A 25,001-nucleotide genomic window follows, 5' to 3' on the forward strand; every position below is an offset into this window, starting at 1 on the left:
TGTTGGGTTTTTCAAACATATTTTTTAATATTTTTAAAAATATTTCTTTAAATATATGTTCAAAACTTTATTTTATATATTTTTTCCCCATGTTTTTGGATCCGCGCACCCTATGCGCACCGTTCTCGATCCCTACGCATTAGCATCCGCGCATGGTATGCGTTGGGTACATGTTTAGTGCACGATCGCAATGCGACAGGTACGCGGCTCCCAGCCTATACGCGACACGTTCGATGTATGTAACACGATGTTTGCACGCTTCCGCGATGCGTCATCTGCGTCTATGACGCGGTAGGTGCGCGGATCCGGCGAAATATTTAACATTTAAAAAAACATATATATATGTATTTCATGTGAATATTAATTGAAGACAAACTCTAAACTAGTCTTAAAACTAATATATTTTTACATCTAATCCTATAATTTTTTTTAATTCAATTTCGCAGATGCGCGGTGAGTGCGTGCTGCCTATGCGCAGGGTGCGCGGAACCCATGTGACCTGGAAAAAAAGAGATTTGATTAGTTCATTAAACTTCCTCTTCTAACTATTAAAAGACCCCACCCAATTCAATCATTCTTCTTTGACCTTCTTTGGAGGAGCACCTCTTTGGAGAGAAGAAGATTTTTTTAGACTAAGTTTACACTTAGCTCTAACTTTTTTCTACTAAAAATGGATTCAGGGCAGCAGGCATCACCTGCATCTCCTCATACATCTGAGGATGAATTTTTGGAGGAGGCACCACGCAAAGAACGTTTTTCTTCAGTGACGTGGAAATTTTTTACTTTTCCCGAGGGGCAGAATAAGACCAATGCCACCTTGGTCACATGCAAGATTTGCAAAAGAGTGCTGTCGCGAGGGGATCCTAACAAGAAATACTCGTGCGGCACGGCTAGTATGATGAAGCACCTAAGGACCCTTCATCCAAACAATCTTGCACGAAAAGAATGCCGATGGATGAGAGACACTCCTGCGCCTTCCACCTCATCGCAGCCGAGCACTTCAAGAGTGCATCCATCAGCCCAAAATTTGGACATCCGTCCTCAATTTGAATTTTTGAAAAGTGCTCTGCACTAAGTGCAATGCGACTTTGTGCTACGGTGAGCAGTCGATCGATCTGATCTGCCGCCGGCAAGAAAGTCACATTTTATATTGGTCCCTGAAGTTCATTGTTTGGTTCCTCCTGTTTTTTTTTGTGTTTTTTTTTTGCAGAACTATGAGGAAGTGCTGCAGCATCACACAGTAACCTCTTTAACTGCAGTGTGCTGTAGTACTTCCGAAGCACAGGGATGCAACATATGTACATAAATATGTTGCAAATCTATGCTTCTCTCTGCACGGCTGCTTAAACTGCAGCCATGTGGTGACACAGGCACCCTTGCACCACAGTGCAAGGATATCTGTGTCATGTGCTGTTTGTTTTTGTGCAGGAAGATACACCTTCCTGCACAAAAACAATCAGTAAAGGCATTTTTCTCCTTCAATGTATGCTGAGCATTGTAGCATGCATTGACGATACAAAAATGTGGAGAAATGAAAACAATTCTCCTGGTTGTGCTTTCCTACACCAATTTTAGAATGGTGCAGCATTCACACACATATCGAGATTTATGATTTCTGACAAATCTAGACATGTGTCTTGTTCTATGAGTATTCAGTACAATCATCCACAACAACACTTATAGAACCCCCTTTCAACGCAAACTGGTGTGCATAATGAGGTTGTATTTACATGGAGTATAAAAAGTGCACAGAGTGCCTTTTACTCTCTTTGTAAATATGAAAGAGTGTCTTGCGCAATAACTATGTTACAAAAAGTGACATATTTCCAGTTTTAAAATTCCTTGCGAATGATAAAAGTAAGCACAGAGTTTTTTCTGCAAAGATGTTCAAAGAAGAATGATTGAAATGATTGCGGTCCTTCAATAGCTACAATGGGAAATATTATGAACGCCTCAAATCTCTTTTTTTGGAGGTCACATGATATCTGATTATGGTCAAATTTCAAAACTACATAGGTATAAACAGAGTGTTTTTAGAAACGTGTTTCAACTTTGTAGCTTCTTGCAGACCTCCTCATTCTGCATATTGAGACTTAGTTAAACTTACCTTCACAGTAATAGGAATCAAAAATGGTATACATTTTTTTCAGATTTTCATTGCAATCTAAATTCATATAAATTGCTTATTTTTAAATTTGGATCTGTGAAAGAAAAGGAAAAAAAAATTATAACATGTAATAATACATTTTTTACAACACAGCATAATTTCCACAAAGTAATTTGTTTGCCTTTTTTGCTGTTCTCAGAATATATTGAATTTCACTAAAAATTGTGATTTCAATCGTACTCATCACTTAACAGCAGGCAAAAAAAAAACAATCAGAAAGATTGTTAAAAAAACAACAACATGCTATTCTCAGCAAAATACCACAAGATACAAATCACAGATATATAAAATGCTTATGGCTAACAAAATTTTATAAGTTTAACTGTAAATGTTGTCGCTTTAAAATATTCACCGAATCTAAGGATGAATTTTTGGAGGAGGCACCACGCCCACAACGTTTTTCTTCAGTGGTGTGGACATTTTTTACTTTTTCCGAGGGGCAAACAAAGATCAATGCCACCTTGGTCACGTGCAAGATTTACAAAAGAGTTCTGTTGCGAAGGGATCCTAACAAGAAATACTCGTACGGCACGGCAAGTATGATGAAACACCTAAGGACCCTTCATCCAAAAAATCTTGCACGAGAAGAGTGCAAACGGATGAGAAACACTCCTGTTCTGTATCTGTAAAAAAGAATCACAAATAAATGTATATTAATAACTTTCAAATGTATACTATTCCATTACTGTACAAACACATTTTATATAAAAACTGACTAAGAAACTATAGCCCTGAACCACAAGTGTGACGATGGTTAAAACACTACATGCAGAGTGCATACTACTTTGAAGCAGTTCATGCCCTAAAGCCTACCTCACTAAAAGACTACATGCTAACTGACTGAATGATTACAGTACTATAAGGAGACACACTGGGTGAGTAACAGGGTGTTTGCTAGAAGTGTATGAATACTAACTAGGGAATTGAAGGTGTGAAAGACAACTGTGTAGGCGGTTAGAGGCCTGCATGCATAGTGAATAGGCATTTGAAGCAGTCTATGTGCTAAGGCCTGGCTCACTGCTTGAGTACTTGGGAACTGACAGAATGATTAGAGTACAGCAAAGAGAGGGCCTGGGTGAATTTATAAGTGGTTGGCTTTTGACACAGTGAATGGATTAGTACTTGGTATTGAATGAGTCACTAGAGGAGTGCAGAGGGAGTGACAGGATGTTTGCTGGACTGTATGGATACTGACTAGGGAATTGAAGATGTGAAAGACAAGTGTATAGTATGTTAGAAGACTGCATGCATACTGCATAGACATTTGAAGCAGTCTATGTGGTAATGTATGGTTCACAACATGAGTACTTGGAAACTGACTAAATCATCAGACTACTGCTAGGACAGTGCCTGGGTAAAACTTTTATATTTTCAGTTCTGGCACAGTGAAGAGAATAGTACATGGTACTGCACTTTAGTGCCAAACCCTGACTCATTTTATCAATGCATAAGCAAGGAATAGCTTCTAAAGCTACTAAAACTTGACAACATGACCGGTTTTAAAACAGTTATCTGTCAGCAAATACACGATGTTACCAAATGCTTCTATCACAATCCTTACCCAAATGTACACAGACTCACAGTGTGATTTTAGACAAGCAATACTATCCTAGGAGTTTACCAAAACTCATTCACTAGTCTAGAAGAGATAAGGGTACTGCACACAATCTACATATTTAAGTACAGCACATTAGTGTCAAAGCATGACTCAAGTTCAAGTTCATACGTCTTTATTTCGATATTATTTCATCATAAAAGACATGCAATAAAACATTCCACTCATGACTAAAAACTCCAGATGTCAAAATTACACATAATATTAAAATATCGGGAAAATAAAATAAAATACATACAAGAGTTAATTAGCACAAAGCATCACTAATAAGCGGAGTTAAACATATTATACACAATAAAATAGGATTAAAAAGTATTAAAATTGTCGGTTAAAGAGGTGTTAGAAATATTTACTTGTTATAAGGGGCTATTTAGCCGCTATTACAATGTTCACTGGCTCTAATAATCCATGTCCAACCCAGAAATTTTGCAACGGTTATGGCTCACCCGAGTTTTCATGTTTTTACAGATGGGTTTGAGCCATTTTCCTCGGGGGGCTGAATAGGATGGGCAAACAAAAAATATATGGCCTATGGACTCTTTTTTATCTCTACACCAAGGGCAGTACTCATTCGTCTGGCCACGCCATGTAGATGTAAAGGATCTCACTGGAAGTGACCCCACCCTAAACTGATGGTATAGTTTTCTATCACAGCTCTTTACAATTACATCCCAATACTCCTCTAAAGAGGGAGTGAGCTTGTGTTCCAGGAATCTACCAGAAAGAGAAGTGGGACCTGTCTGGACTATATGTTGGTAACGTATAGTTGCCCAGTACTATTCTTTAAAATCCTTTTTTGAAGGAAAAATGCTATTACCGGGATCCAACCATAACTGATCATGGCCCATGTTTATCAGTATCGATCTCACATTTCTAAACCAAGGGATGTTAGCAGATCCCAAAATGGATCTAACATCTAATATCTCCTTTGCAAAAGTAGCAAGTTCAGGTGTTGACCAGATCCTTCTCCACAGAGCAACGGATCTAAACCGTGCCACTTCGTCAATAGGGTAACAACCCAGGTCTAGTAACAGGGGTTTCAAGGGACTAGATTGGGGCAGGCCAATTAGGTTACGTAGAAATTTATTTTGGACTTTAACCAAGGAGGACAAGTCTGAAGAGCCCCATAAATCTGCACCATACAGGATTGCTGAACTTATTTTAGCATTATAAATTCTTAATGCAGGGCCTATCCTTTTGGTTGTAGAGGTTCTTTGTTCCTTGATTAAGGTACCAGATAGTTGAGCAAATTTCAATGACAGGACATCAACCTGTGGTTTCCATCTTAACTTGTTTTCAAGTACAATCCCTAAATATGTCATAACTTCCACCTGCTCTAATTCAACGTCATTCATCCTGACATGACCCTTCTGTGGCTTATTTCTAGTAAACACCATAAATTTTGTCTTGCTGACATTGACTTGAAGGTCGTTGTCTTTACAGAACTCTTCAAACTTGTTTATGGCGAGTTGGAGCCCCTTTTGAGTCTTAGATAGAATGAGGGTATCATCCGCAAAGATGAGAAGTGGGAATTTAGTACCACCTAAAATAGGGGCATCAGTGGGAGTGTCTACAAAGTACTGCACGACCCTGTTGATGAATAACAAAAACAGTGTTGGTGCAAGGACACATGCCTGGCGGACGCCACGGGTGACTGGAAACCTCTCTGTTATCTGTCCTTGCCTGCCCCATCTCACCTGGGCAAAGTTAGCCTCGTGTAATCTTATTATTATATCCAGGAGTGCTAACGGCATTCCCATGTTCCTTAGGGCAGCCCATAGCTTTTCTCTTGGTACGAGGTCGAATGCAGACTTTAAGTCTACAAACACTGCGTAAATAGTTCCACCGCCCAAGGTCACCACCTTCCAATATATAAGAAGGAATCTAAACAACTGATCAATTGTACTGACACTGGGTCTAAATCCTGCTTGCATAGGAGATAATATATTCTCAATCTCCATCCATTCAAGGATTTTAACCAACACTATCCTAGCTACAACTTTCTGAATTGAATCTATTAGACTTATAGGGCGATAATTTCCCGGGGCCGAACGTTCCCCCTTCTTAAATATAGGTAAAATTTCCGCCCCACGCCATGAATCCGGAATTTGGGCACCACTTGCAATGGCATTAGCTATAAAAGTGATATAAGGGACCCAATTCATTAAATCAAATTTGAATAAGTCAGCCGGGATACAATCAATGCCAGGGGCTTTAATCAAACCCAGTGCAAACTCTGCATCAGTATTCTCAAAAACTATAGGTGGACAGATCAGTGATTCACTTAAAGAAAGAGCAGGTAAACCACTCACAGTTTCTGGTTCACTACCCCTAAACTGGTGCTTAAAATATTCTACCCACACTTCTGGCGAGACAAAATTCGTCGGGATCTGGCAGTCCTGATTACTACCCCATTTGACTATCTGCCAAAACTTGGTCTGGTCCTTTGATTTACTGGCTTCATACAAGTCCAGCCAATGCAAATCATCCCATTCTCTCCTTGTCTCTCTTTGTACCTTTTTATACGCAAGCCTTGCCATCCTAATTTCTGGTACATCTCTAGATTTTAAGGCTTTAATCAGGTGGGTATGTGCCTGTCTACAGGAATTATTATACCATTTTTTTCCTGTTTTTGGGACCTTTAAGTTCATGGGTTTAAAACTTGTAGTAAAAAGACATTTTAAAACACCAAAGAGCTTGTCATGCTGACCAATTATGTACGATAATTGGTTCAACGGGTCAACCAGAGCTTGCAAAGCAGATAAAGTGGAAGAGACCTCTAATGAAGTTCTGTCTAATATCATAGGATCCTCCACTATCCTGCTCCACCTAAGCCTTCTACTGTCGTTTGTTAGAATTGCCTCTGCAGTTGCACACTCAGTCGGACTTAATCTCCTTAGGCAGTCCTTTAGATTTAGACCAAGCACTAACGGGTTATGGTCGCTCTCAGGTCGAGCCATTATTAACATATCCTCCAATAGCACCCAGTTCTCGACCCCGATTAAGATATAATCAATTCGACTAGTACTGGTGCCAATGTCAAATGTGGCCCGGCCTTCTTTATCGGAATGTGGTCGGCCATTAACCGCTATCAACCCCCACTCAAGACACAAACCCATCCATTGTAGTGCAGCCTCTGTCCCTCGCTTAATCGGTTTTAGTTCGAGGGGAGGGATATTCCATTGCACATCTTCTTCAGAAAATATGTCCACTCCCTCACATTGGAGTGGTTTGAAGGTACAATTAAAATCCCCCGCCACTACCACGAACTTATCCCTACCGATATTATTAAGGAGGAGATCTAATTCTCTAATAACCAATGGACTACGTTCCCCAGGGAGTCCGCGAGCATATATGTTGACAATAAAAATCTCCTGGAGGTTGGGACTCGTCAGCATAATCCCAAGAATATCAGGAGTATCCACTAACACTTCATTGATCCTATAACTAAGTGACTGCCTCACCCAAATAGTTAATCCCCCAGAAGCTCTGCCCATTCTACCCCTCTGGGCAGGTTTGTAGAAATTTATATATCCATGTCTATAAATAGGATCAAGGGCCCAGGTTTCCTGAAATATTAAAATGTCATGGTTGTCCACAAAGTCAGCCCACTCTCCTAGGCCTACCTGGTTGGAAATGCAGACTGCCCCTTTCCTTGCACACCCTCCGTTATTGCCGTCACCAACTCCAATGGGCTACCTAAAATTAATCCATCAGGGACAGCTACTTCCCCCCCTAAGGTACCAGTCGCTATGGAGACCGCTTCAGGATTCATCGGCCAACTGTTTTTACTGTGCCTGTATGAAAGTCAATCTACCCCTTCTAAACCTATAAGGGGCTCGAACCGGTTGGACAAGGGAAGGTGTCGCTCTATCTGGACTACAGGATTTCCCCCCGGATGTCTTCTCCTATATGGATTGAAAAGTAAGTGGGAAGAGCCACTAGTTGAGCGAGGGTAGAAATAATCAAGACCTAAGGATTGTATATCTCCCTCCCTCCCAAATCTTGGCTCTCTGCGGATAAAATCAACCACCCAAGGGTCCCTAAAATTCACAATGATACAGTCACCCTCTAAGTCCTTTGGACATTGTCCCACCCAATTCACCCTTCTAACACAGAGTATCTCAGTATTAGAGAAGGGAGGGAGAGTTCTTTTCTTGTTAAACCAAAATATGACTTTATTTTTTAGCTCTCTATCTGATTCTTGTCTATCCTCCCCCAATGAAGGGACTCCCACCAGAATGATAGTGTAAGGTGTGGATTCTGGGGGAAGATTAACACAAGGCAAACGCTGCTTGTTTTTCTCCTTCTCCAACCGAGAAATCCCAGTTAGCCCACTACCTGGAACTGGAACTTGCAGAGCAACCTTTGTTTTGGACACCGCCCCCGCCCCAGTATGCCTAGCCTGTGTGGTAACTATAGTAGTTTTGCCTACATGGGGAATATCCGTACTATGTTGTACTTCTTGGGGAATTAGGAATGTCATTTACGACTGGTGTTAAAGCACTTGTTCCATTATCTAACCCTGTTTTTTGGGGTTCAACAATCAGTACGTTAGGGTTTTCCATTCCTTTAACTAATTTGTTCAGTACATCTGTGTTTAATGAAACAAGGTTCTCCAACTTGTCTAATTTCGAATTAATCAAGCTTGTTCTCTCCACTTTTTGATTAGGGTTTCCAGTTTACCCAAAAGACCATCAGCAGCACTACTCGTGGGGGTCTGTTGGGCTGGACCTCTTTTGACCAAAGTTGGGTTTGTTGGCTGGGTAGTATCGTTAGGGATCAAAGTTTTCCCAATTTTGTTAGGGATTTTGGGCATTTTAGCAGTTCCATCCTTCTGGGGACCACCCCCTCTTTTCCTTTTGCTTGGTTTGGTATTTACCAGTGAGCCTATTTTTTGGGTTTCTGTAGTGGGTCTATGTGACGGAGAAGGGCTAGAAACTCTACTGAATAGGCTATTAGAAATCATACTAGGTGGAGAATGATTGGGAGTAGAACAATCCGCTGAATTGTCCCCAACCAAAATCGTTGGGCTCGAGCAGGACCGAGATTCCTGAGTAATAATAGGTTTAGGTAATCTTAAGGGGTCAGGGGAGATCACAGTCCCAATGTGGCCTAAAGATGAGCGTTTCCCTGTATTGAGATCTAGGGACAGACGTTTCTCAGTAAGAGCAATCTCTTTCTCTAAAATCACTGTTGCTCGTTTTATAAATTGGTCCATTGTTCCACTAACCACCCCACCCGTGGTTGACAATTGAGCAATTCTTCCCTTCCCAGAGCGTAATGCCATAACTGGTTAGTGACAGTACTAAAATACAATAAATAAATCGCAAACAATGAACAACTTAAAAACCAGATTTAAGGGGAATAGCCCAGCCCGGCCTCAAACGACCTCGGACGGCCTCAGACGGTCCCGCCCTTGTCCCGGGCTTCTCCCGGGATGCTCCTGCGGCGCTCCCGCGCAGCGGTATGATCAGCTTGCTATGAAGGGAGGGAGAGTGGTTAGGGGGCGGGGCAGGCATACAGGGAGAGCGGACCAGGTGGTGTTAATTGGTCATGCAGGGACTCCTGGGAGATGAAGTACCTGTATATACGCTCGCAGCCCTTTAGCCAGTTGAACCCTCACCTTTCCCAAACACAGCGCCTCTGCGCCAGTCCCGGTGCAAGCACAGTCGGCAAGCCCAAACAACGAAGTGGGACCCGCGGAGCGGGTCCAGCGAGCAGTGGACAAATTCACAGGCAGAAGCACATCAGTTCTCCAGTACTGCTACACCTCCTCACGATCACCAGCAACTTAAATGAGTGTCCCATTTTATTAATGCATAAGCAAAGTCTGGCTTCTAAAGCTACTAAAACTTGACAACATGACCGGTTTTAAAACAGTTATCTGTCAGCAAATACACGATGTTAGCAAATGCTTCTATCACAATCCTTACCCAAATGCACAAAGACTCACAGTGTGATTTTAGACAAGCAACACTATCCTAGGAGTTTACCAAAACTCATTCACTAGTCTAGAAGAGGTAAGGGTACTGCACACAATCTACATATTTAAGTACAGCACATTAGTGTCAAAGCATGACTCATTTAATCAACGCATAAGCAAAGACTGGCTTCCAATGCTACTAAAACTTGACAACATGACAGGTTTTAAAAGAGTTATCTGCCAGAAAATACACAATGTTACCAAATGCTTCTCTCACAGTGGTTCCCAAACACACACATACTCACTGTGTGATTCTAGACAAACAACACTATCCCTTGCACTATACCAAAACACATTTCTTCATCTAGAAGGAGTACTACATTTTAGTATAGAAACATAACTCATTTAACAAATTCATAAACAATGACTGGTTTCTAATTCTACCAAAATATAAAAACAGCACAGTTATCTGTCTGCAAACACATGAAAAATACAAATGCTTATCACAGAATGGTTTCTACATGCACACACACTGTCAATAAGATTGTAGAGAAAAAAAGTACTCCCTACACTTTAGCAGGAGAAATACATTAGTCTGATTAAAATCAAAATAGTCTACATACATCCCCTCACAATTAAATAACTCACCTTTCAAGTTGTTTTGTAGATTAAGAAGTATATCAGTCACACACCAGATATCAGTCACACACCAGATTTTCTTTTACAGAATCTCTGCACTGTGCACCTCTCAGCAAAAACAAAGAATGGAAAAGATTCCCTTTCATTTTCCACACATATACATGTAAACATCAAATCACAATCCTTCACACATAAATTCAAAAGCAAACACACATTTCTATTGGTTAAACATTTCAACCCTTTCCAAATGAAATACATTTCAACCCTTTCCCCAATCTGCCTTCTGCCTGTTACCATACAAACAGGTCATGGAACACTGCACTAAGCACACTGGTCACAAGTTCAGCACACAATGTTGCTAAACAAGACAGCAAGTGTGCTTGACTTTTCAACATATCAGCCTATCATATATAATGTTCCTTACAATCAGTTTTTGTTAACCAATAAGAATCATACCTTTAAAAAACAGAAATATACACCCTACCTTTCAGTGTAGAAAGTTGTCATACAACCAATGATTTCTTGTCTTTTTTCAATTTTTTTTTCCTTGGATCCGCGCACCCAACGCGAGAGGATCCATGCACCAAACCCGATAGGATGCGCGCACCTTGCGCGCATTTCACAGTTTTTTTTTAAAACAAAAGGGGGCCCCAGGGGGTCCTTCTGGGACCCCCTAAGCACCTCTAGAGGGTCAGAGTATTTCCACTCTGCCCCCATTATATGTTTTACACACTTATTCCCCTTGCTTCATCAGACTCGCTTCTACTGAGGCAGAAAATGGCACCAACAGTTCCTAGTTTCGAATGTAGACAGACACTCGACAGCCAATTAGCATTCAGCGCGCGATCGGGAGGGTGCATGCTTGATTCGGGGAGGGTGCGCTTACGGTGCGGGTAGGGTCCGCGGATCCTCCCCAGCCATAGATATCACTAACTTTTTTACCCTAATTTTCTCAGGAACTAATGAACAGATTCACACCATTTATGCAAAAGGCACGATTCTGAACTGAGGACTACCTCTTTGCCAAATTTGATGTCATTCCGTTCAGCGGTTCGGGCTGTAATTGCGACAACAGATCCTACGGGAAATTGCATGGGGAAAACACGTTTTGGGACCCCCCTTTTTTCTCGGCCCCCGCTTTAAGAATCACCATGAAACTTTCAGGGTAGGAGCGGGGCGGAGCGGCCAAAAGTTTGGAAATGTTCGCGAGGATTCATCAACCAGCACCAGACTTATTGGCAATAGAATGTTGCGGATTTCCTATGGAAAATAGGTCCTAACTACTAACTATAACTATCTACTGGCGACCGCCAGTAGATAATATATATTCACTGAAAAAACCATAGGTTTCAGGGGCGTTATAGTTAGCTGGACTTTTCACTCGTACAAAACAATTGAAATTCCCCCGTTATAGTTAGTTCAGCTAACTATAACTTCCGCACCCACAATGCACTGCTGATGACGTCACATATTACATCACTCATGACATGGTCTGTGACATCACTCATGACATCACTGATGACATCTCAAATGACATCACCGATGACATCACTGATGACATCATCCTTGTGATAGAGTGGCAGACCTCCTCTCCCCCTAATATAACCTTTGATACACACATTCAAAAATAGAAATTAACATTTTCAAAACAATGGACATACCAATACCAGTTACAACAACCTATTCAGTAATTCTAAGATCCACATACACATCAGTCCTATACAGTCACCTATGGTTTTTCCAGTGAATTTAAGGTTTTTTAAATGCTAATTCCTAACTATAACGTGCCTGAAACCTGTGGTTTTTTCAGTGAATTTCAAAGGTTTTTTAAATGCTAATTTCTAACTATGCCTACAGAGATAGGACAGGTGAAGAAAGAAGAAAAACGCACAGAAAGAAAAAAAAGGAATGCAGAAAGAAGCAACAGAAGTCCTCAAAGACGAAGAAAAGTGCAGGAAGAAGGATAACGTGCAGAAAGAACAAACAGAAGAGCAGAAAGAAGCCTTGTTGCAAAATCATCCTGTACCCTCAACTCGACTGATACTGGTGTTAACTGAGTCTGACTAACCAGTCCTAGAGCCAGTGCTATGTAAAAACACACTCAGAATACAGTGAAAACACCTACATACACCAGGGAACACTATGCTTTGGGGTCCCCCTGTGATTAGCATGACCTCCTCTGTAAGCCCCTAGTATATAATAGGGCAGGGGATTAAAACTACCTCTTAAAACGCGCCACAGGGCGTGTTTGCACACGTCACCTCAGGCCCCATCCGCTCCCTTCCCCACTTGGTAAACACGCCCTGTGGCCGTTTTAAGTTGGGAGATTAAGTCTCCTTGAATCCTGAGGGTCCCTAGGGTCCAACTAGACCACTAGGTACCTCCAGTAAGCGCCACAGAGCTGCGTTGCAGAGAGATGTAAAAAGGGGCACGGCCTAGACCACATCTCTGCAACACAGCGCAGTGGCGCTTACTGGAAGCACCTGGTGGGCTAGTTGGCCCCCAGGGTCCCTCAGGATTGAAGGGGAATTATTTCCCCAACTTAAAACGCGCCACAGGGCTTGTTTGCACACATTAACTCAGGCCCCGTCCCCTCCCTTCACCACTGTGTAAACACGCCCTGTGGCCGTTTGTAGTTGGGAGATTAAGTCCCCTTGAATCCTGAGGGTCCCTAGGGGCAAAATAGCCCACTAGGTACGTCCAGTAAGCGCCATTGCAGAGAGGTGTAAAAAGGGGCACGGCCTGCACCACCTCTCTGCAACGCAGAGCAGTGGCGCTTACTGGAAGCACCTGGTGGGCTAGTTGGCCCCCAGGGTCCCTCAGGATTGAAAGGGAATTATTTCCCCAATTTAAAATGCGCCACAGGGTGTGTTTGCACACGTCACCTCAGGCCCCGTCCCCTCCCTTCACCACTGTGTAAACGCGCCCTGTGGCCGTTCTAAGTTGAGAGATTAAGTCCCCTTGAATCCTAAGGGTCCCTAGGGTCAAACTAGCCGACTAGGTACCTCCAGTAAGCGCCACAGAGCTGCGTTGCATAGAGGTGCAAAAAGGGGTGTGGCCTCAGAACACCTGTCTGCAACGCAGCTCCCTGGCGCATACTGGAGATACCTGTTGGGCTAGTTGGCCCTCAGGGTCCCTCAGTATTGAAGGGGAATTAATTCCCCAACTTACAACTGGCCAGGGGGCGCGTTTGCAGAGTGCTGCAAGGAGGGGGCGTGGCCTCCGGCGCGATGCCGGTCTTTTATTTATTTTATTTTTTTAAGAAGGAGAGCTGTGTGGCCCCCCTTCTTATTCTAATTTATTGGCCGTGAGGACCCCATCCCCCAGGGCCTACACCCTAATTTTTTTTGTTGAAAAAAATTAATTTGGAAGGGGGCCGCGTGGCCCCCCTCCTAAGGCCTTAATCGGCCCCGGGGACCCCAACCCCTGGGTCATGGCCTTTTTTTTTTATTATTCTTTAGGAGGGGGGCTGCGTTGCCCCCCTTCTCAGGCCACTTATGGCCCCAGGGAACCCATCCCCCGGGGCCGAGCTTTGTTTTTTATTTTTATTTTTTTTAATATATTTATAGAAACACCTAGGCCATGCTGGACAAACCGTATGTACCTGTCACCATGACGATTTGCGTGATATTCATTAAAAGGCGACTATGCATACAATGAATCCATGTGGAATGTATTTACACCGCTAGTGAAGCTCTGACGTGTGTTACGCCCTACTGTGCCTAATCCCGGCGCCCCCGCCGGTGGGTACTCTCCAAGTAGACACCCTTGTCGTTTATTTATACAAACATGGGTAGCTATTGATGGGCACATTTAATACACACGCACACCAAGCCATTCAAAGGGGATTCGACAAAAATTCGACCAAACTATGCAAGAAACTCTCCTCACGGTTAATAAAACACACATCCACCGCCGGATGTGTAATACTTTTTATTTTACTCTCTGGAACGGAGACAAACCTCACTTGAGAGTCACAGCGTGCTCCTGGCTGAGCCCAATGCTGTGTTACACCCACGAATGCCCGCCGAGTGCCACACACCTGTGTTGTATTCCACCAGCTTGTGCGTATGCTATGACACTCTCTAGCCCATGTGCACTGGAACACCACCCCATGAATATGTCATGCCACACTTGCCTTTGCACGGGTTATATTGCCCCATCTAACATGCCTTCCTCGATGCCTATGTTATAACGCACTGCGTTACAACAAACAAATGATGGACGGAATGCTGACAATGCAGACATTCTCCCCCAGTCAAGAGATCTGGGTTAAATCCATCGTGCTTTTGCCCACTACGCCACCCCAGTTTAGACATGGCCATATGCAAATCAGTCTTGACCCTGTGCCTCATGGGAACAGTCCAGCCCGAACTGCCAAGCCTTGTCTTCCCTGGACCGGAATCAAGCATTCTAGGACCGGATTCTGGCTATCAGCCGTCATCAGCCAGGATAGCTTGACTCCAGTGGCGTAGTGAGCATGGGTCCCACGTCTGGGAATACCCATCCCACTTAGGGCGAAAAACGTTACAACAAACAAATGATGGACGGAATGCTGACAATGCAGACATTCTCCCCCAGTCAAGAGATCTGGGTTAAATCCATCGTTCTTTTGCCCACTACGCCACCCCAGTTTAGACATGGCCATATGCAAATCAGTCTTGACCCTGTGCCTCATGGGAACAGTCCAGCCCGAACTGCCAAGCCATGTCTTCCCTGGACCGGAATCAAGCATCCTAGGACCGGTTTCTGGCTATCAGCCGTCATCAGCCAGGATAGCTTGACTCCAGTGGCATAGTGAGCATGGGTCCCACGTCTGGGAATACCCATCCCACTTAGAGCGAAAAGCGTTACAACAAACAAATGATGTACGGAATGCTGACAGTGCAGACATTCTCCCCCAGTCAAGAGATCTGGGTTAAATCTATTGTTCTTTTGCCCACTACGCCACCCCAGTTTAGACATGGCCATATGCAAATCAGTCTTGACCCTGTGCCTCATGGGAACAGTCCAGCCCAAACTGCCAAGCCATGTCTTCTCTGGACCGGAATCAAGCATCCTAGGACCGGTTTCTGGCTATCAGCCGTCATCAGCCAGGATAGCTTGACTCCAGTGGCGTAGTGAGCATGGGTCCCACGTCTGGGAATACCCCTCCAACTTAGGGCGAAAAGCGTTACAACAAACAAATGATGGACGGAATGCTGACAATGCAGACATTCTCCCCCAGTCAAGAGATCTGGGTTAAATCCATTGTTCTTTTGCCCACTACGCCACCCCAGTTTAGACATGGCCATATGCAAATCAGTCTTGACCCTGTGCCTCATGGGAACAGTCCAGCCCGAACTGCCAAGCCATGTCTTCCCTGGACCGGAATCAAGCATCCTAGGACCGGTTTCTGGCTATCAGCCGTCATCAGCCAGGATAGCTTGACTCCAGTGGCGTAGTGAGCATGGGTCCCACGTCTCGGAATACCCATCCCACTTAGGGCGAAAAGCGTTACAACAAACAAATGATGGACGGAATGCTGACAATGCAGACATTCTCCCCCAGTCAAGAGATCTGGGACCCGTGCTCACTACGGCACTGGAGTCAAGCTATCCTGACTGATGACGGCTGATAGCCAGAAACCGGTCCTAGGATGCTTGATTCCGGTCCAGGGAAGACATGGCTTGGCAGTTCGGGCTGGACTGTTCCCATGAGGCACAGGGTCAAGACTGATTTGCATATGGCCATGTCTAAACTGGGGTGGTGTAGTGGGCAAAAGAACGATGGATTTAACCCAGATCTCTTGACTGGGGGAGAATGTATGCATTGTCAGCATTCCGTCCATCATTTGTTTGTTATAACGCTTTTCGCCCTAAGTGGGATGGGTATTCCCAGACGTGGGACCCGTGCTCACTACGCCACTGGAGTCAAGTTATCGTGGCTGATGACGGCTGATAGCCTGAAACCGGTCCTAGGATGCTTGATTTCGGTCCAGGGAAGACATGGCTTGGCAGTTCGGGCTGGACTGTTCCCATGAGGCACAGGGTCAAGACTGATTTGCATATGGCCATTTCTAAACTGGGGTGGTGTAGTGGGCAAAAGAACGATGGATTTAACCCAGATCTCTTGACTGGGGGAGAATGTATGCATTGTCAGCATTCCGTCCATCATTTGTTTGTTGTAACGCTTTTTGCCCTAAGTGGGATTGGTATTCCCAGACGTGGGACCCGTGCTCACTACGCCACTGGAGTCAAGCTATCCTGGCTGATGACGGCTGATAGCCAGAAACCGGTCCTAGGATGCTTGATTCCGGTCCACGGAAGACATGGCTTGGCAGTTTGGGCTGGTCTGTTCCCATGAGGCACAGGGTCAAGACTGATTTGCATATGGCCATGTCTAAACTGGGGTGGTGTAGTGGGCAAAAGAACGATGGATTTAACCCAGATCTCTTGACTGGGGGAGAATGTATGCATTGTCAGCATTCCGTCCATCATTTGTTTGTTGTAACGCTTTTCGCCCTAAGTAGGATGGGTATTCCCAGACGTGGGACCCCTGCTCACTACGCCACTGGAGTCAAGCTATCCTGGCTGATGACGGCTGATAGCCAGAAACCGGTCCTAGGATGCTTGATTCCGGTCCAGGGAAGACATGGCTTGGCAGTTCGGGCTGGACTGTTCCCATGAGGCACAGGGTAAGACTGATTTGCATATGGCCATGTCTAAACTGGGGTGGTGTAGTGGCCAAAAGAACGATGGATTTAACCCAGATCTCTTGACTGGGGGAGAATGTATGCATTGTCAGCATTCTGTCCATCATTTGTTTGTTGTAACGCTTTTCGCCCTAAGTGGGATGGGTATTCCCAGACGTGGCACCTGTGCTCACTACGCCACTGGAGTCAAGCTATCCTGGCTGATGACGGCTGATAACCAGAAACCGGTCCTAGAATGCTTGATTCCGGTCCAGGGAAGACATGGCTTGGCAGTTCGGGCTGGACTGTTCCCATGAGGCACAGGGTCAAGACTGATTTGCATATGGCCATGTCTAAACTGGGGTGGTGTAGTGGGCAAAAGAACGATGGATTTAACCCAGATCTCTTGACTGGGGGAGAATGTATGCATTGTCAGCATTTCGTCCATCATTTGTTTGTTGTAACGCTTTTCGCCCTAAGTGGGATGGGTATTCCCAGACATGAGACCAGTGCTCACTACGCCACTGAGGTCAAGCTACCCTGGCTGATGACGGCTGATAGCCAGAAACCGGTCCTAGGCTGCTTGATTCCGGTCCAGGGAAGACATGGCTTGGCAGTTCGGGCTGGACTGTTCCCATGAGGCACAGGGTCAAGACTGATTTGCATATGGCCATGTCTAAACTGGGGTGGTGTAGTGGGCAAAAGAACGATGGATTTAACCCAGATCTCTTGACTGGGGGAGAATGTATGCATTGTCAGCATTCCGTCCATCATTTGTTTGTTATAACGCTTTTCGCCCTAAGTGGGATGGGTATTCCCAGACGTGGGACCCGTGCTCACTACGCCACTGGAGTCAAGTTATCGTGGCTGATGACAGCTGATAGCCTGAAACCGGTCCTAGGATGCTTGATTTCGGTCCAGGGAAGACATGGCTTGGCAGTTCGGGCTGGACTGTTCCCATGAGGCACAGGGTCAAGACTGATTTGCATATGGCCATTTCTAAACTGGGGTGGTGTAGTGGGCAAAAGAACGATGGATTTAACCCAGATCTCTTGACTGGGGGAGAATGTATGCATTGTCAGCATTCTGTCCATCATTTGTTTGTTGTAACGCTTTTCACCCTAAGTGGGTTGGGTATTCCCAGACGTGGGACCCGTGCTCACTACGCCACTGGAATCAAGCTATCCTGGCAGATGACGGCTGATAGCCAGAAACCGGGCCTAGGATGCTTGATTCCGGTCCAGGGAAGACATGGCTTGGCAGTTCGGGCTGGACTGTTCCCATGAGGCACAGGGTCAAGACTGATTTGCATATGGCCATGTCTAAACTGGGGTGGTGTAGTGGGCAAAAGAACGATGAATTTAACCCAGATCTCTTGACTGGGGGAGAATGTATGCATTGTCAGCATTCCGTCCATCATTTGTTTGTTGTAATGCTTTTCGCCCTAAGTGGGATGGGTATTCCCAGACGTGGGACCCGTGCTCACTACGCCACTGGAGTCAAGCTATCCTGGCTGATGACGGCTGATAGCCAGAAACCGGTCCTAGGATGCTTGATTCCGGTCCAGGGAAGACATGGCTTGGCAGTTTGGGCTGGACTGTTCCCATGAGGCACAGGGTCAAGACTGATTTGCATATGGCCATGTCTAAACTGGGGTGGTGTAGTGGGCAAAAGAACGATGGATTTAACCCAGATCTCTTGACTGGGGAGAATGTATGCATTGTCAGCATTCCGTCCATCATTTGTTTGTTGTAATGCTATGTTATAACGCACAGCGCTATGCCATACATATTACAATCTGGGATCCATATCTTTGTCACAGTGCATATGCAACGTTACACTCCCCAGCACATAATTTATATTACAACTTTAGAGACTTGTTAGGTTACAGAACACTGCCCTGTGCATATTACACTCCAAGGCGCATATCGCATAGCACGCGCTAGTGCCTTTGCTATCTCGCGCTCTCCAATGAATCTGTCATTGCGCACAATGTATTGCATATTATATTTCACGCCCCGGTTCATCCTATATCACACTTTTTGGTGCATGCTCTCAGGACTATGTTCTATATAACACTGTGTCCACCTACCCTTTTCACGGGCATTACGTTTTGCGATAGGGGGTGGAGGGTCAGGGGGTGTTTCTGCCAAGTGAGCCCGGAGTCACAGTCACAAACGTCCTCTTCTTCCTGAATAAGAGTGAGATTATGCTGCATACTTGTTCATATTTTAAGTAGTTCACACAGACACACATTTTAAAAACAATAGAGTTCCTAATACCCACCTTCTCTGAACAGTTAGCTTGCTGCCCCATCCACCTCCTCCCTATCCTCTGTTGTCTGAATCCATGGACTAGCCTCCTCCCTCCTGCCATGCATGGTCTGATGTGCTGCCACTGCCCTCCATTTAGCATGATGTACCAGTCCACTCTTCCTGCCCTCCATTGCCCAATTCTATGGCCCATCATTGACCTCCTGCTTAGCCTCTGTGCTTAGCTTGCTGCCCCTATTCTCCTTCCCCCTGCTCTCCGATGTCTTTGTGCATGCCCCTGCTCCATCCTTTTTGCCCACCATGTTCCATGGACCTGCCACTCCTATCTACTCTGAGTGTTCTGCTGAGCTGCCACTCCCCTCCCACCTGCCTAGCATTGTCAGATGACTGTAACCTGTCCCTGCCACCTCCACCCTGCCTGTCCACATGCCATGCCCCTATCCCCTTCCTCCTGTCCTCCATGGTCCATTTTACTGCCACACCCTTCTGCCCTTCCTGGTCTGTTGTGCTGCAACTGCTCCTCCTGCCTGCCCCGCGCGGTCTGTTGTGAGACCCCTTCCCCTGAACTCTCTTGTCTATGCCCAGGTCCTGACCCTCCCTTCTATCCTCCATGGTCCTTTGTGCATGCCCCTGCACCCTCCTTCTTGCCCATCATAGCCATTGTGCTGCCACTAACCCTCCCGCTTACCATGCATTGTCTTCTGTGCTGCCATGGCCCCTCCCACCTTCCCTGTGTGGTCAGCTAGCTGCCCCTGACCCCCTCCCACCTTCCCTCCATGGTCTGTGTGTATGCCATCATAGTCTCACTGTTGCTCTCCATGGTGTGTCCTGTTTCTAGTGCCCATCCTACCTGACCGCCATGGTCATCTTGCTGCTCCTGCCCTGCCCCCTTGCCCCCAGCCCTCTGTTTCCATGTGCAGACCCCTATTCCCTCCCTCCTGGCTTGTCTGTTCCATTGTAATGCCCCTGATACATCCCTTCTGCCCTTTATGGCCTGTTATGCTGCAGCTTTCTCTCCTGTCTGTCCACTATGGTCAGGTAACTACCATTGCCTATTTCCCTTCTGTTCTCTGTTGTCCATGTGCATGGTCCTGTCCCCTCCCTATTGCTTTCTATGGATTGTTGTGCTGCACTCCCGTCCCGCATGCCCTGTGTGGTGTATTGTGCTGCTGCAAACCCTGATGCCTGCCCTGTAGGGTCAGTTTGGTGCACCTCTCCATGTCCCTTCTGTCCTCTGTTATCCGAGTCCATGTCCCTACCCCAATTCCTCCTGCCTACCATGATCCAATGTACAATACTTGCGAACATTTTGAACTTGGTAAGAGGGAGAATTTGAAAATAAACTGGGGTATTGATTTTCCCCTTTGAGTTACATTGAAAAAGAGGAGATTGTAGACAGGAGACAGATCAAATAAAGCCCATTTGAGCTTAAAAACATTGGACGTTTCCTGGCTGAAACGGGCCATTTGGCATGTATGGTTGCACTACCACTGCCTCTTCCTTCTGCCCACAATGGTCTATTATATTGCCACAGCCTCTCTTGCCAGTCCTGTATTGTTGGTTTGTTGCCCCTGTCCCCCTTTCCACTGCCCTCCATAGTCTGTTGTGCTGCCACTGCCTTCCTGCCTGCCCAGTGTGGTCAAATTGTTCCCTCTGCACTCTCCTACCTGCCTTCAAATTTCAGAGTCCGTGCCCCTGGCCTCTGCCTCTCAACAGTATCCCAATGAACAACTAGATTGCTAACATTCTATATTTATTACAAAAGTGTGGAACACCTGACGTCATCTTGATGTGATCAAAACTGTAATACCTAGAGCATTTCCTTTAGAAATTACATATATGAGAGGGTCTTATTTGCATCAAAATTTTGGTTAGTGATCTAAAAAACTAAAATGAGGACATATTTTCAGAGTTTTCAGAAAGCGACAAAGAACTTATAAATTATTTGTAATCTATATTTTTTTATCCAGTTGACCACTTGATTAAATGTTGCACTTAGGGGAGAGGTTGTAGACATGGGGAGATTAATTGATTTGACCAGAATGACAGAATGTTGTGCTGAAGCAGAAACTCCAACCTGGTTCCCCAGTTGCAAAGTCTGCAGCTCTGGAAGTAACACCACATCCTCTTCTCTAAGTGCAAAATTTAATCAAGTGGTCAACTGGATAAAAAACATAAAGACCATGTCATGAGTGATGTAATATGTGATGTCATCAGCAGTGCATTGCGGGCGCACGAGTTATAGTTAGCTGAACTAACTATAACGGGGGAATTTCAATGGTTTTGTATGAGTGAAATGTCCAGCTAACTATAACGCCCCTGAAACCTATGGTTTTTTCAGTGAATATACATGTATTCATGAATATACACTGTCTCCATCTAATTTCTACAACCTAAAAACCCCTTTCTACCAATACACCCCATCCACCCCTGAAACCTAAAATCCTTTTGCTATTTGTACACCAACCCAATCCCTAAAACCCTGGAAGTCACTCTGGAAGTCCTGGGTTCAAGCAGAAGTGCAGGTCTGAGGCAGCAGAGCTGTGCTCTGAGGGCACAGGGCAGACCACAGGCAGCAGGGCAGTGCTCTGAGGCACAGGGCAAACCACAGGCAGCAGGGCAGTGCTCTGAGGCACAGGGCAAACCACAGGCAGCAGGGCAGTGCTCTGAGGCACATGGCAAACCACAGGCAGCAGGGCAGTGCTCTGAGGCACAGGGCAAACCACAGGCAGCAGGGCAGCGCTCTGAGGGCACAGGGCAGACCACAGGCAGTAGGGCAGTGCTCTGAGGGCACAGGGCAGACCACAGGCTGCAGGGCAGCGCTCTGAAAGCACAGGGCAGACCACAGGCAGCAGGGCAGTGCTCTGAGGGCACAGGGCAGGATTCAAGCAGCAGGGCAGTGCTCTGAGGAACAGGGCAGGATTCAGGCAGCAGGGCGGTGCTCTGATGGCACAGGGCAGGCCACAGGCAGCAGGCCAGTGCTCTGAGGGCACAGGGCAGGATTCTAGCCGCAGGGCAGTGCTCTGAGGAACAGGGCAGGATTCAGGCAGCAGGGCGGTGCTCTGATGGCACAGGGCAAACCACAGGCATCAGGGCAGTGGTCTGAGGGCACAGGGCAGGCTTCAGGCATCACGGCAGTGCTCTTGGGGCACTAGGGCAGCCTTCTGAAGTACACACCAGACCACAGGCAGTAGGGCAGGGCTCTGAGGGCACAGGACAGGCTTCAGGCATTAAAGCAGTACTCTTGGGGCAGTAGGGCAGCTTTCTGAAGTACACAGCAGACCACAGGCAGTAGGGCAGTGCTCTGAGGGCACAGGGCAGGCTTCAGGCAGCAGGACAGTGCTCTGAGAGTTCTTCCGCAGAGTGTGTGGGTGTGTTTGTGTGTGTGCGTGCGTGCATGTGTGTGTGTGTGCATGCTGTGGCAGTGTCTTTGAAGTGTAACTGGGGCTTTGCACAGCTCTGCATCCCCCATCCTGCCAGTCTCCCATACTGTCCCCACCCATCACCTCTATTTTGTGGCTGTTTCGGAGCAATACACACCTAGTCATGTGACCCAGGAACCGGCTGCAGGCACCAAACATATAGGACAAGAAAATAGCAGCTTTTTAAAAGTAGCATTTTCAGAATTGTGATTTAAAAACCAGCTTTACCATTGAAGAGGATTTCAAATTGTAATTATTTAGACATCACACATGATATTTCTGTTTCCAAACAAAAGTTATACAATTTGTACCTATGGCAGAGGTAGGGCTCAGAGTACTGAAAAATGAATTTAGGAGTTTTTCACTACCGGGGCATGTAAAACTGAAAAGAACATGTCCAACTTTTTTAACACAATGCACCCTACCCTATAGGCTCACTAGGGCTTACCCATGGGGTGACTTATATGTGTTAAAAAATATGTTTTAGGCTTGGCAAAGGGTTTATTCTGCCAAGTTGAACTGGCAGTTTAAACTGCACATCAAGCTGCAAAAGGCGGACCTGAGAGGTGTTTAAGAGGCGACAGAAGTGAGTGGCAATGTAAGTGCTGGCAGCCCACTAGTAGCACTTAATTTACTGGCCCTGGGTGTATGGTATACCACTTTACTAGGGACTTATATGTAAATTAAATAGACCAATCAGGTGTTACCATGTTGTAGGGAGTGAGCTCGAGCACTTTAGCACAGGGTAGCAGTGGTAAAAGGCTCAGAGTCTAAAGGCTAACAAAACAAATTCAGCAAAACAGGAGGGCAACAGGCAACAACGTTTGGCACAAGACGACCCTGAGGCCGACGGGACTAACACCAATATTATATGGCATGGGTAATTTAAATCTAAGGGCCGGATTTAGATCTAGGCAGATGGGTTACTCCGTCACAATAGTGACGGATAGCCCGACAGCTGAAATATCAATCCCATAAGATGTAATGGGATTTATATTTCAGCGGACGGGATCTGCCACTGTTTTGACGGAGTAAACCATCCGCAGAGATGTAAATTCGGCCCTCATTGTTTTGTTGTTATTGTTTCTGATTGTCGAAATAAGTCTCTTTATTTCTCTCTCTTCATAGGCTCCAACAACTCTCCCTCGTTTTTCAGATGAACCCAATGGCCCCATGATTTCTCTCAAGCCTGTGGAGCAGTCGATGAGCACGGACCCCCAAGGTAAGGAGTGGAAGGGCCCTAGACTATTACAGGGGACACTCAAGGGGGGTCAATGTCAGACACCAGTTTGCACTCGTCTATCTCTTGTGGAAATATGTGACAAACCTCTCATCTTGGATTTCCAAAGAAACTTCGTGAGGCTCTGTCGTCCCAGGCTTCTGGAAGCTAACAAGCTCTGCTCATCACCACAAGACTCAAGGCCTAAGGACATCTACAGAGGGGGAGAGAGAGGCCTGGCTGTGCAGTCTTGTACTCACAGTCATGGAGTCCAGGACTGGTTCCTGCACATCTACAGAGGCGGAGAGAGGCCTGGCTGTGCATTCTTGTACTCACAGTCATGGAGTCCAGGACTGGATCCTGCCCATCTACAGAGGGGGAGAGAGAGGCCTGGCTGTGCAGTCTTGTACTCACAGTCATGGAGTCCAGGACTGGATCCTGGCGCATATATAGAGGAAGGGAGAGGCCTGGCTGTGCATTCTTGTACTCACAGTCATGGAGTCCAGGGCTGGATCCTGGGAGATCTATCAGAGGTGTTTTACAGTTGCACAATCACTGGGGTCATGTCCACACCCTAGGAGATTTAGCAGATGCAGGGAGAGACACCTGTTTGTACAGCAATAGACACAGGTTCCAGGACTGAGTTGTGGGAGATCTTGTAGGATGAGAGATGTCTTTTTGTACAGCCTTGTACTCACAATCATCAGGGCCAAGACTTGATCCTCAGAGATCTACCAGAGGCAAGATGAGACGCCTGAGGGGCATATTCACAAGAACATGTGATAACTACCACAAGAATAGCTTAACGCAACTTTCAATATCGCAGCCCATCGCGGGAAAATAACCCTGTGTCAACGTGGAATTCACAACACGGCGGTACCATGTGATAGTCTGCCAAAAATGCGGACAATGTCCGCGATACAACTACCCCGACGGAGATAAAAACACAAACCACAACACCAGAAAACCTGCGATGAGCCCTTCCGCGATGAGGAAAGCAGGGATAAGCAGCGCGAGGTCAGCAATACTCAGGCGCAATGCAGGAACAAGCACAAGAACAGAATCTG

The 25,001-nt window shown here is 45.7% G+C and overlaps 1 protein-coding gene across 5 annotated transcripts in view; it reads left to right on the forward strand.

Moving 5' to 3' along the window:
• CLCN1 (chloride voltage-gated channel 1) overlaps positions 1-25,001 on the forward strand; it is a 1,161,279-nt gene that overhangs the window by 1,015,014 nt on the left and 121,264 nt on the right. For all 5 annotated transcript variants that reach the window (XM_085620355.1, XM_085620357.1, XM_085620356.1 and 2 more), the window contains exon 18: positions 23,844-23,937. In XM_085620355.1, coding sequence (XP_085476481.1) covers positions 23,844-23,937 — 94 coding nt within the window. The remainder of the gene's footprint in view (positions 1-23,843; positions 23,938-25,001) is intronic.

The sequence above is a fragment of the Triturus cristatus genome, chromosome 7 (assembly GCF_964204655.1).
Source record: "Triturus cristatus chromosome 7, aTriCri1.1, whole genome shotgun sequence".
Lineage (NCBI taxonomy): Eukaryota > Metazoa > Chordata > Amphibia > Caudata > Salamandridae > Triturus > Triturus cristatus.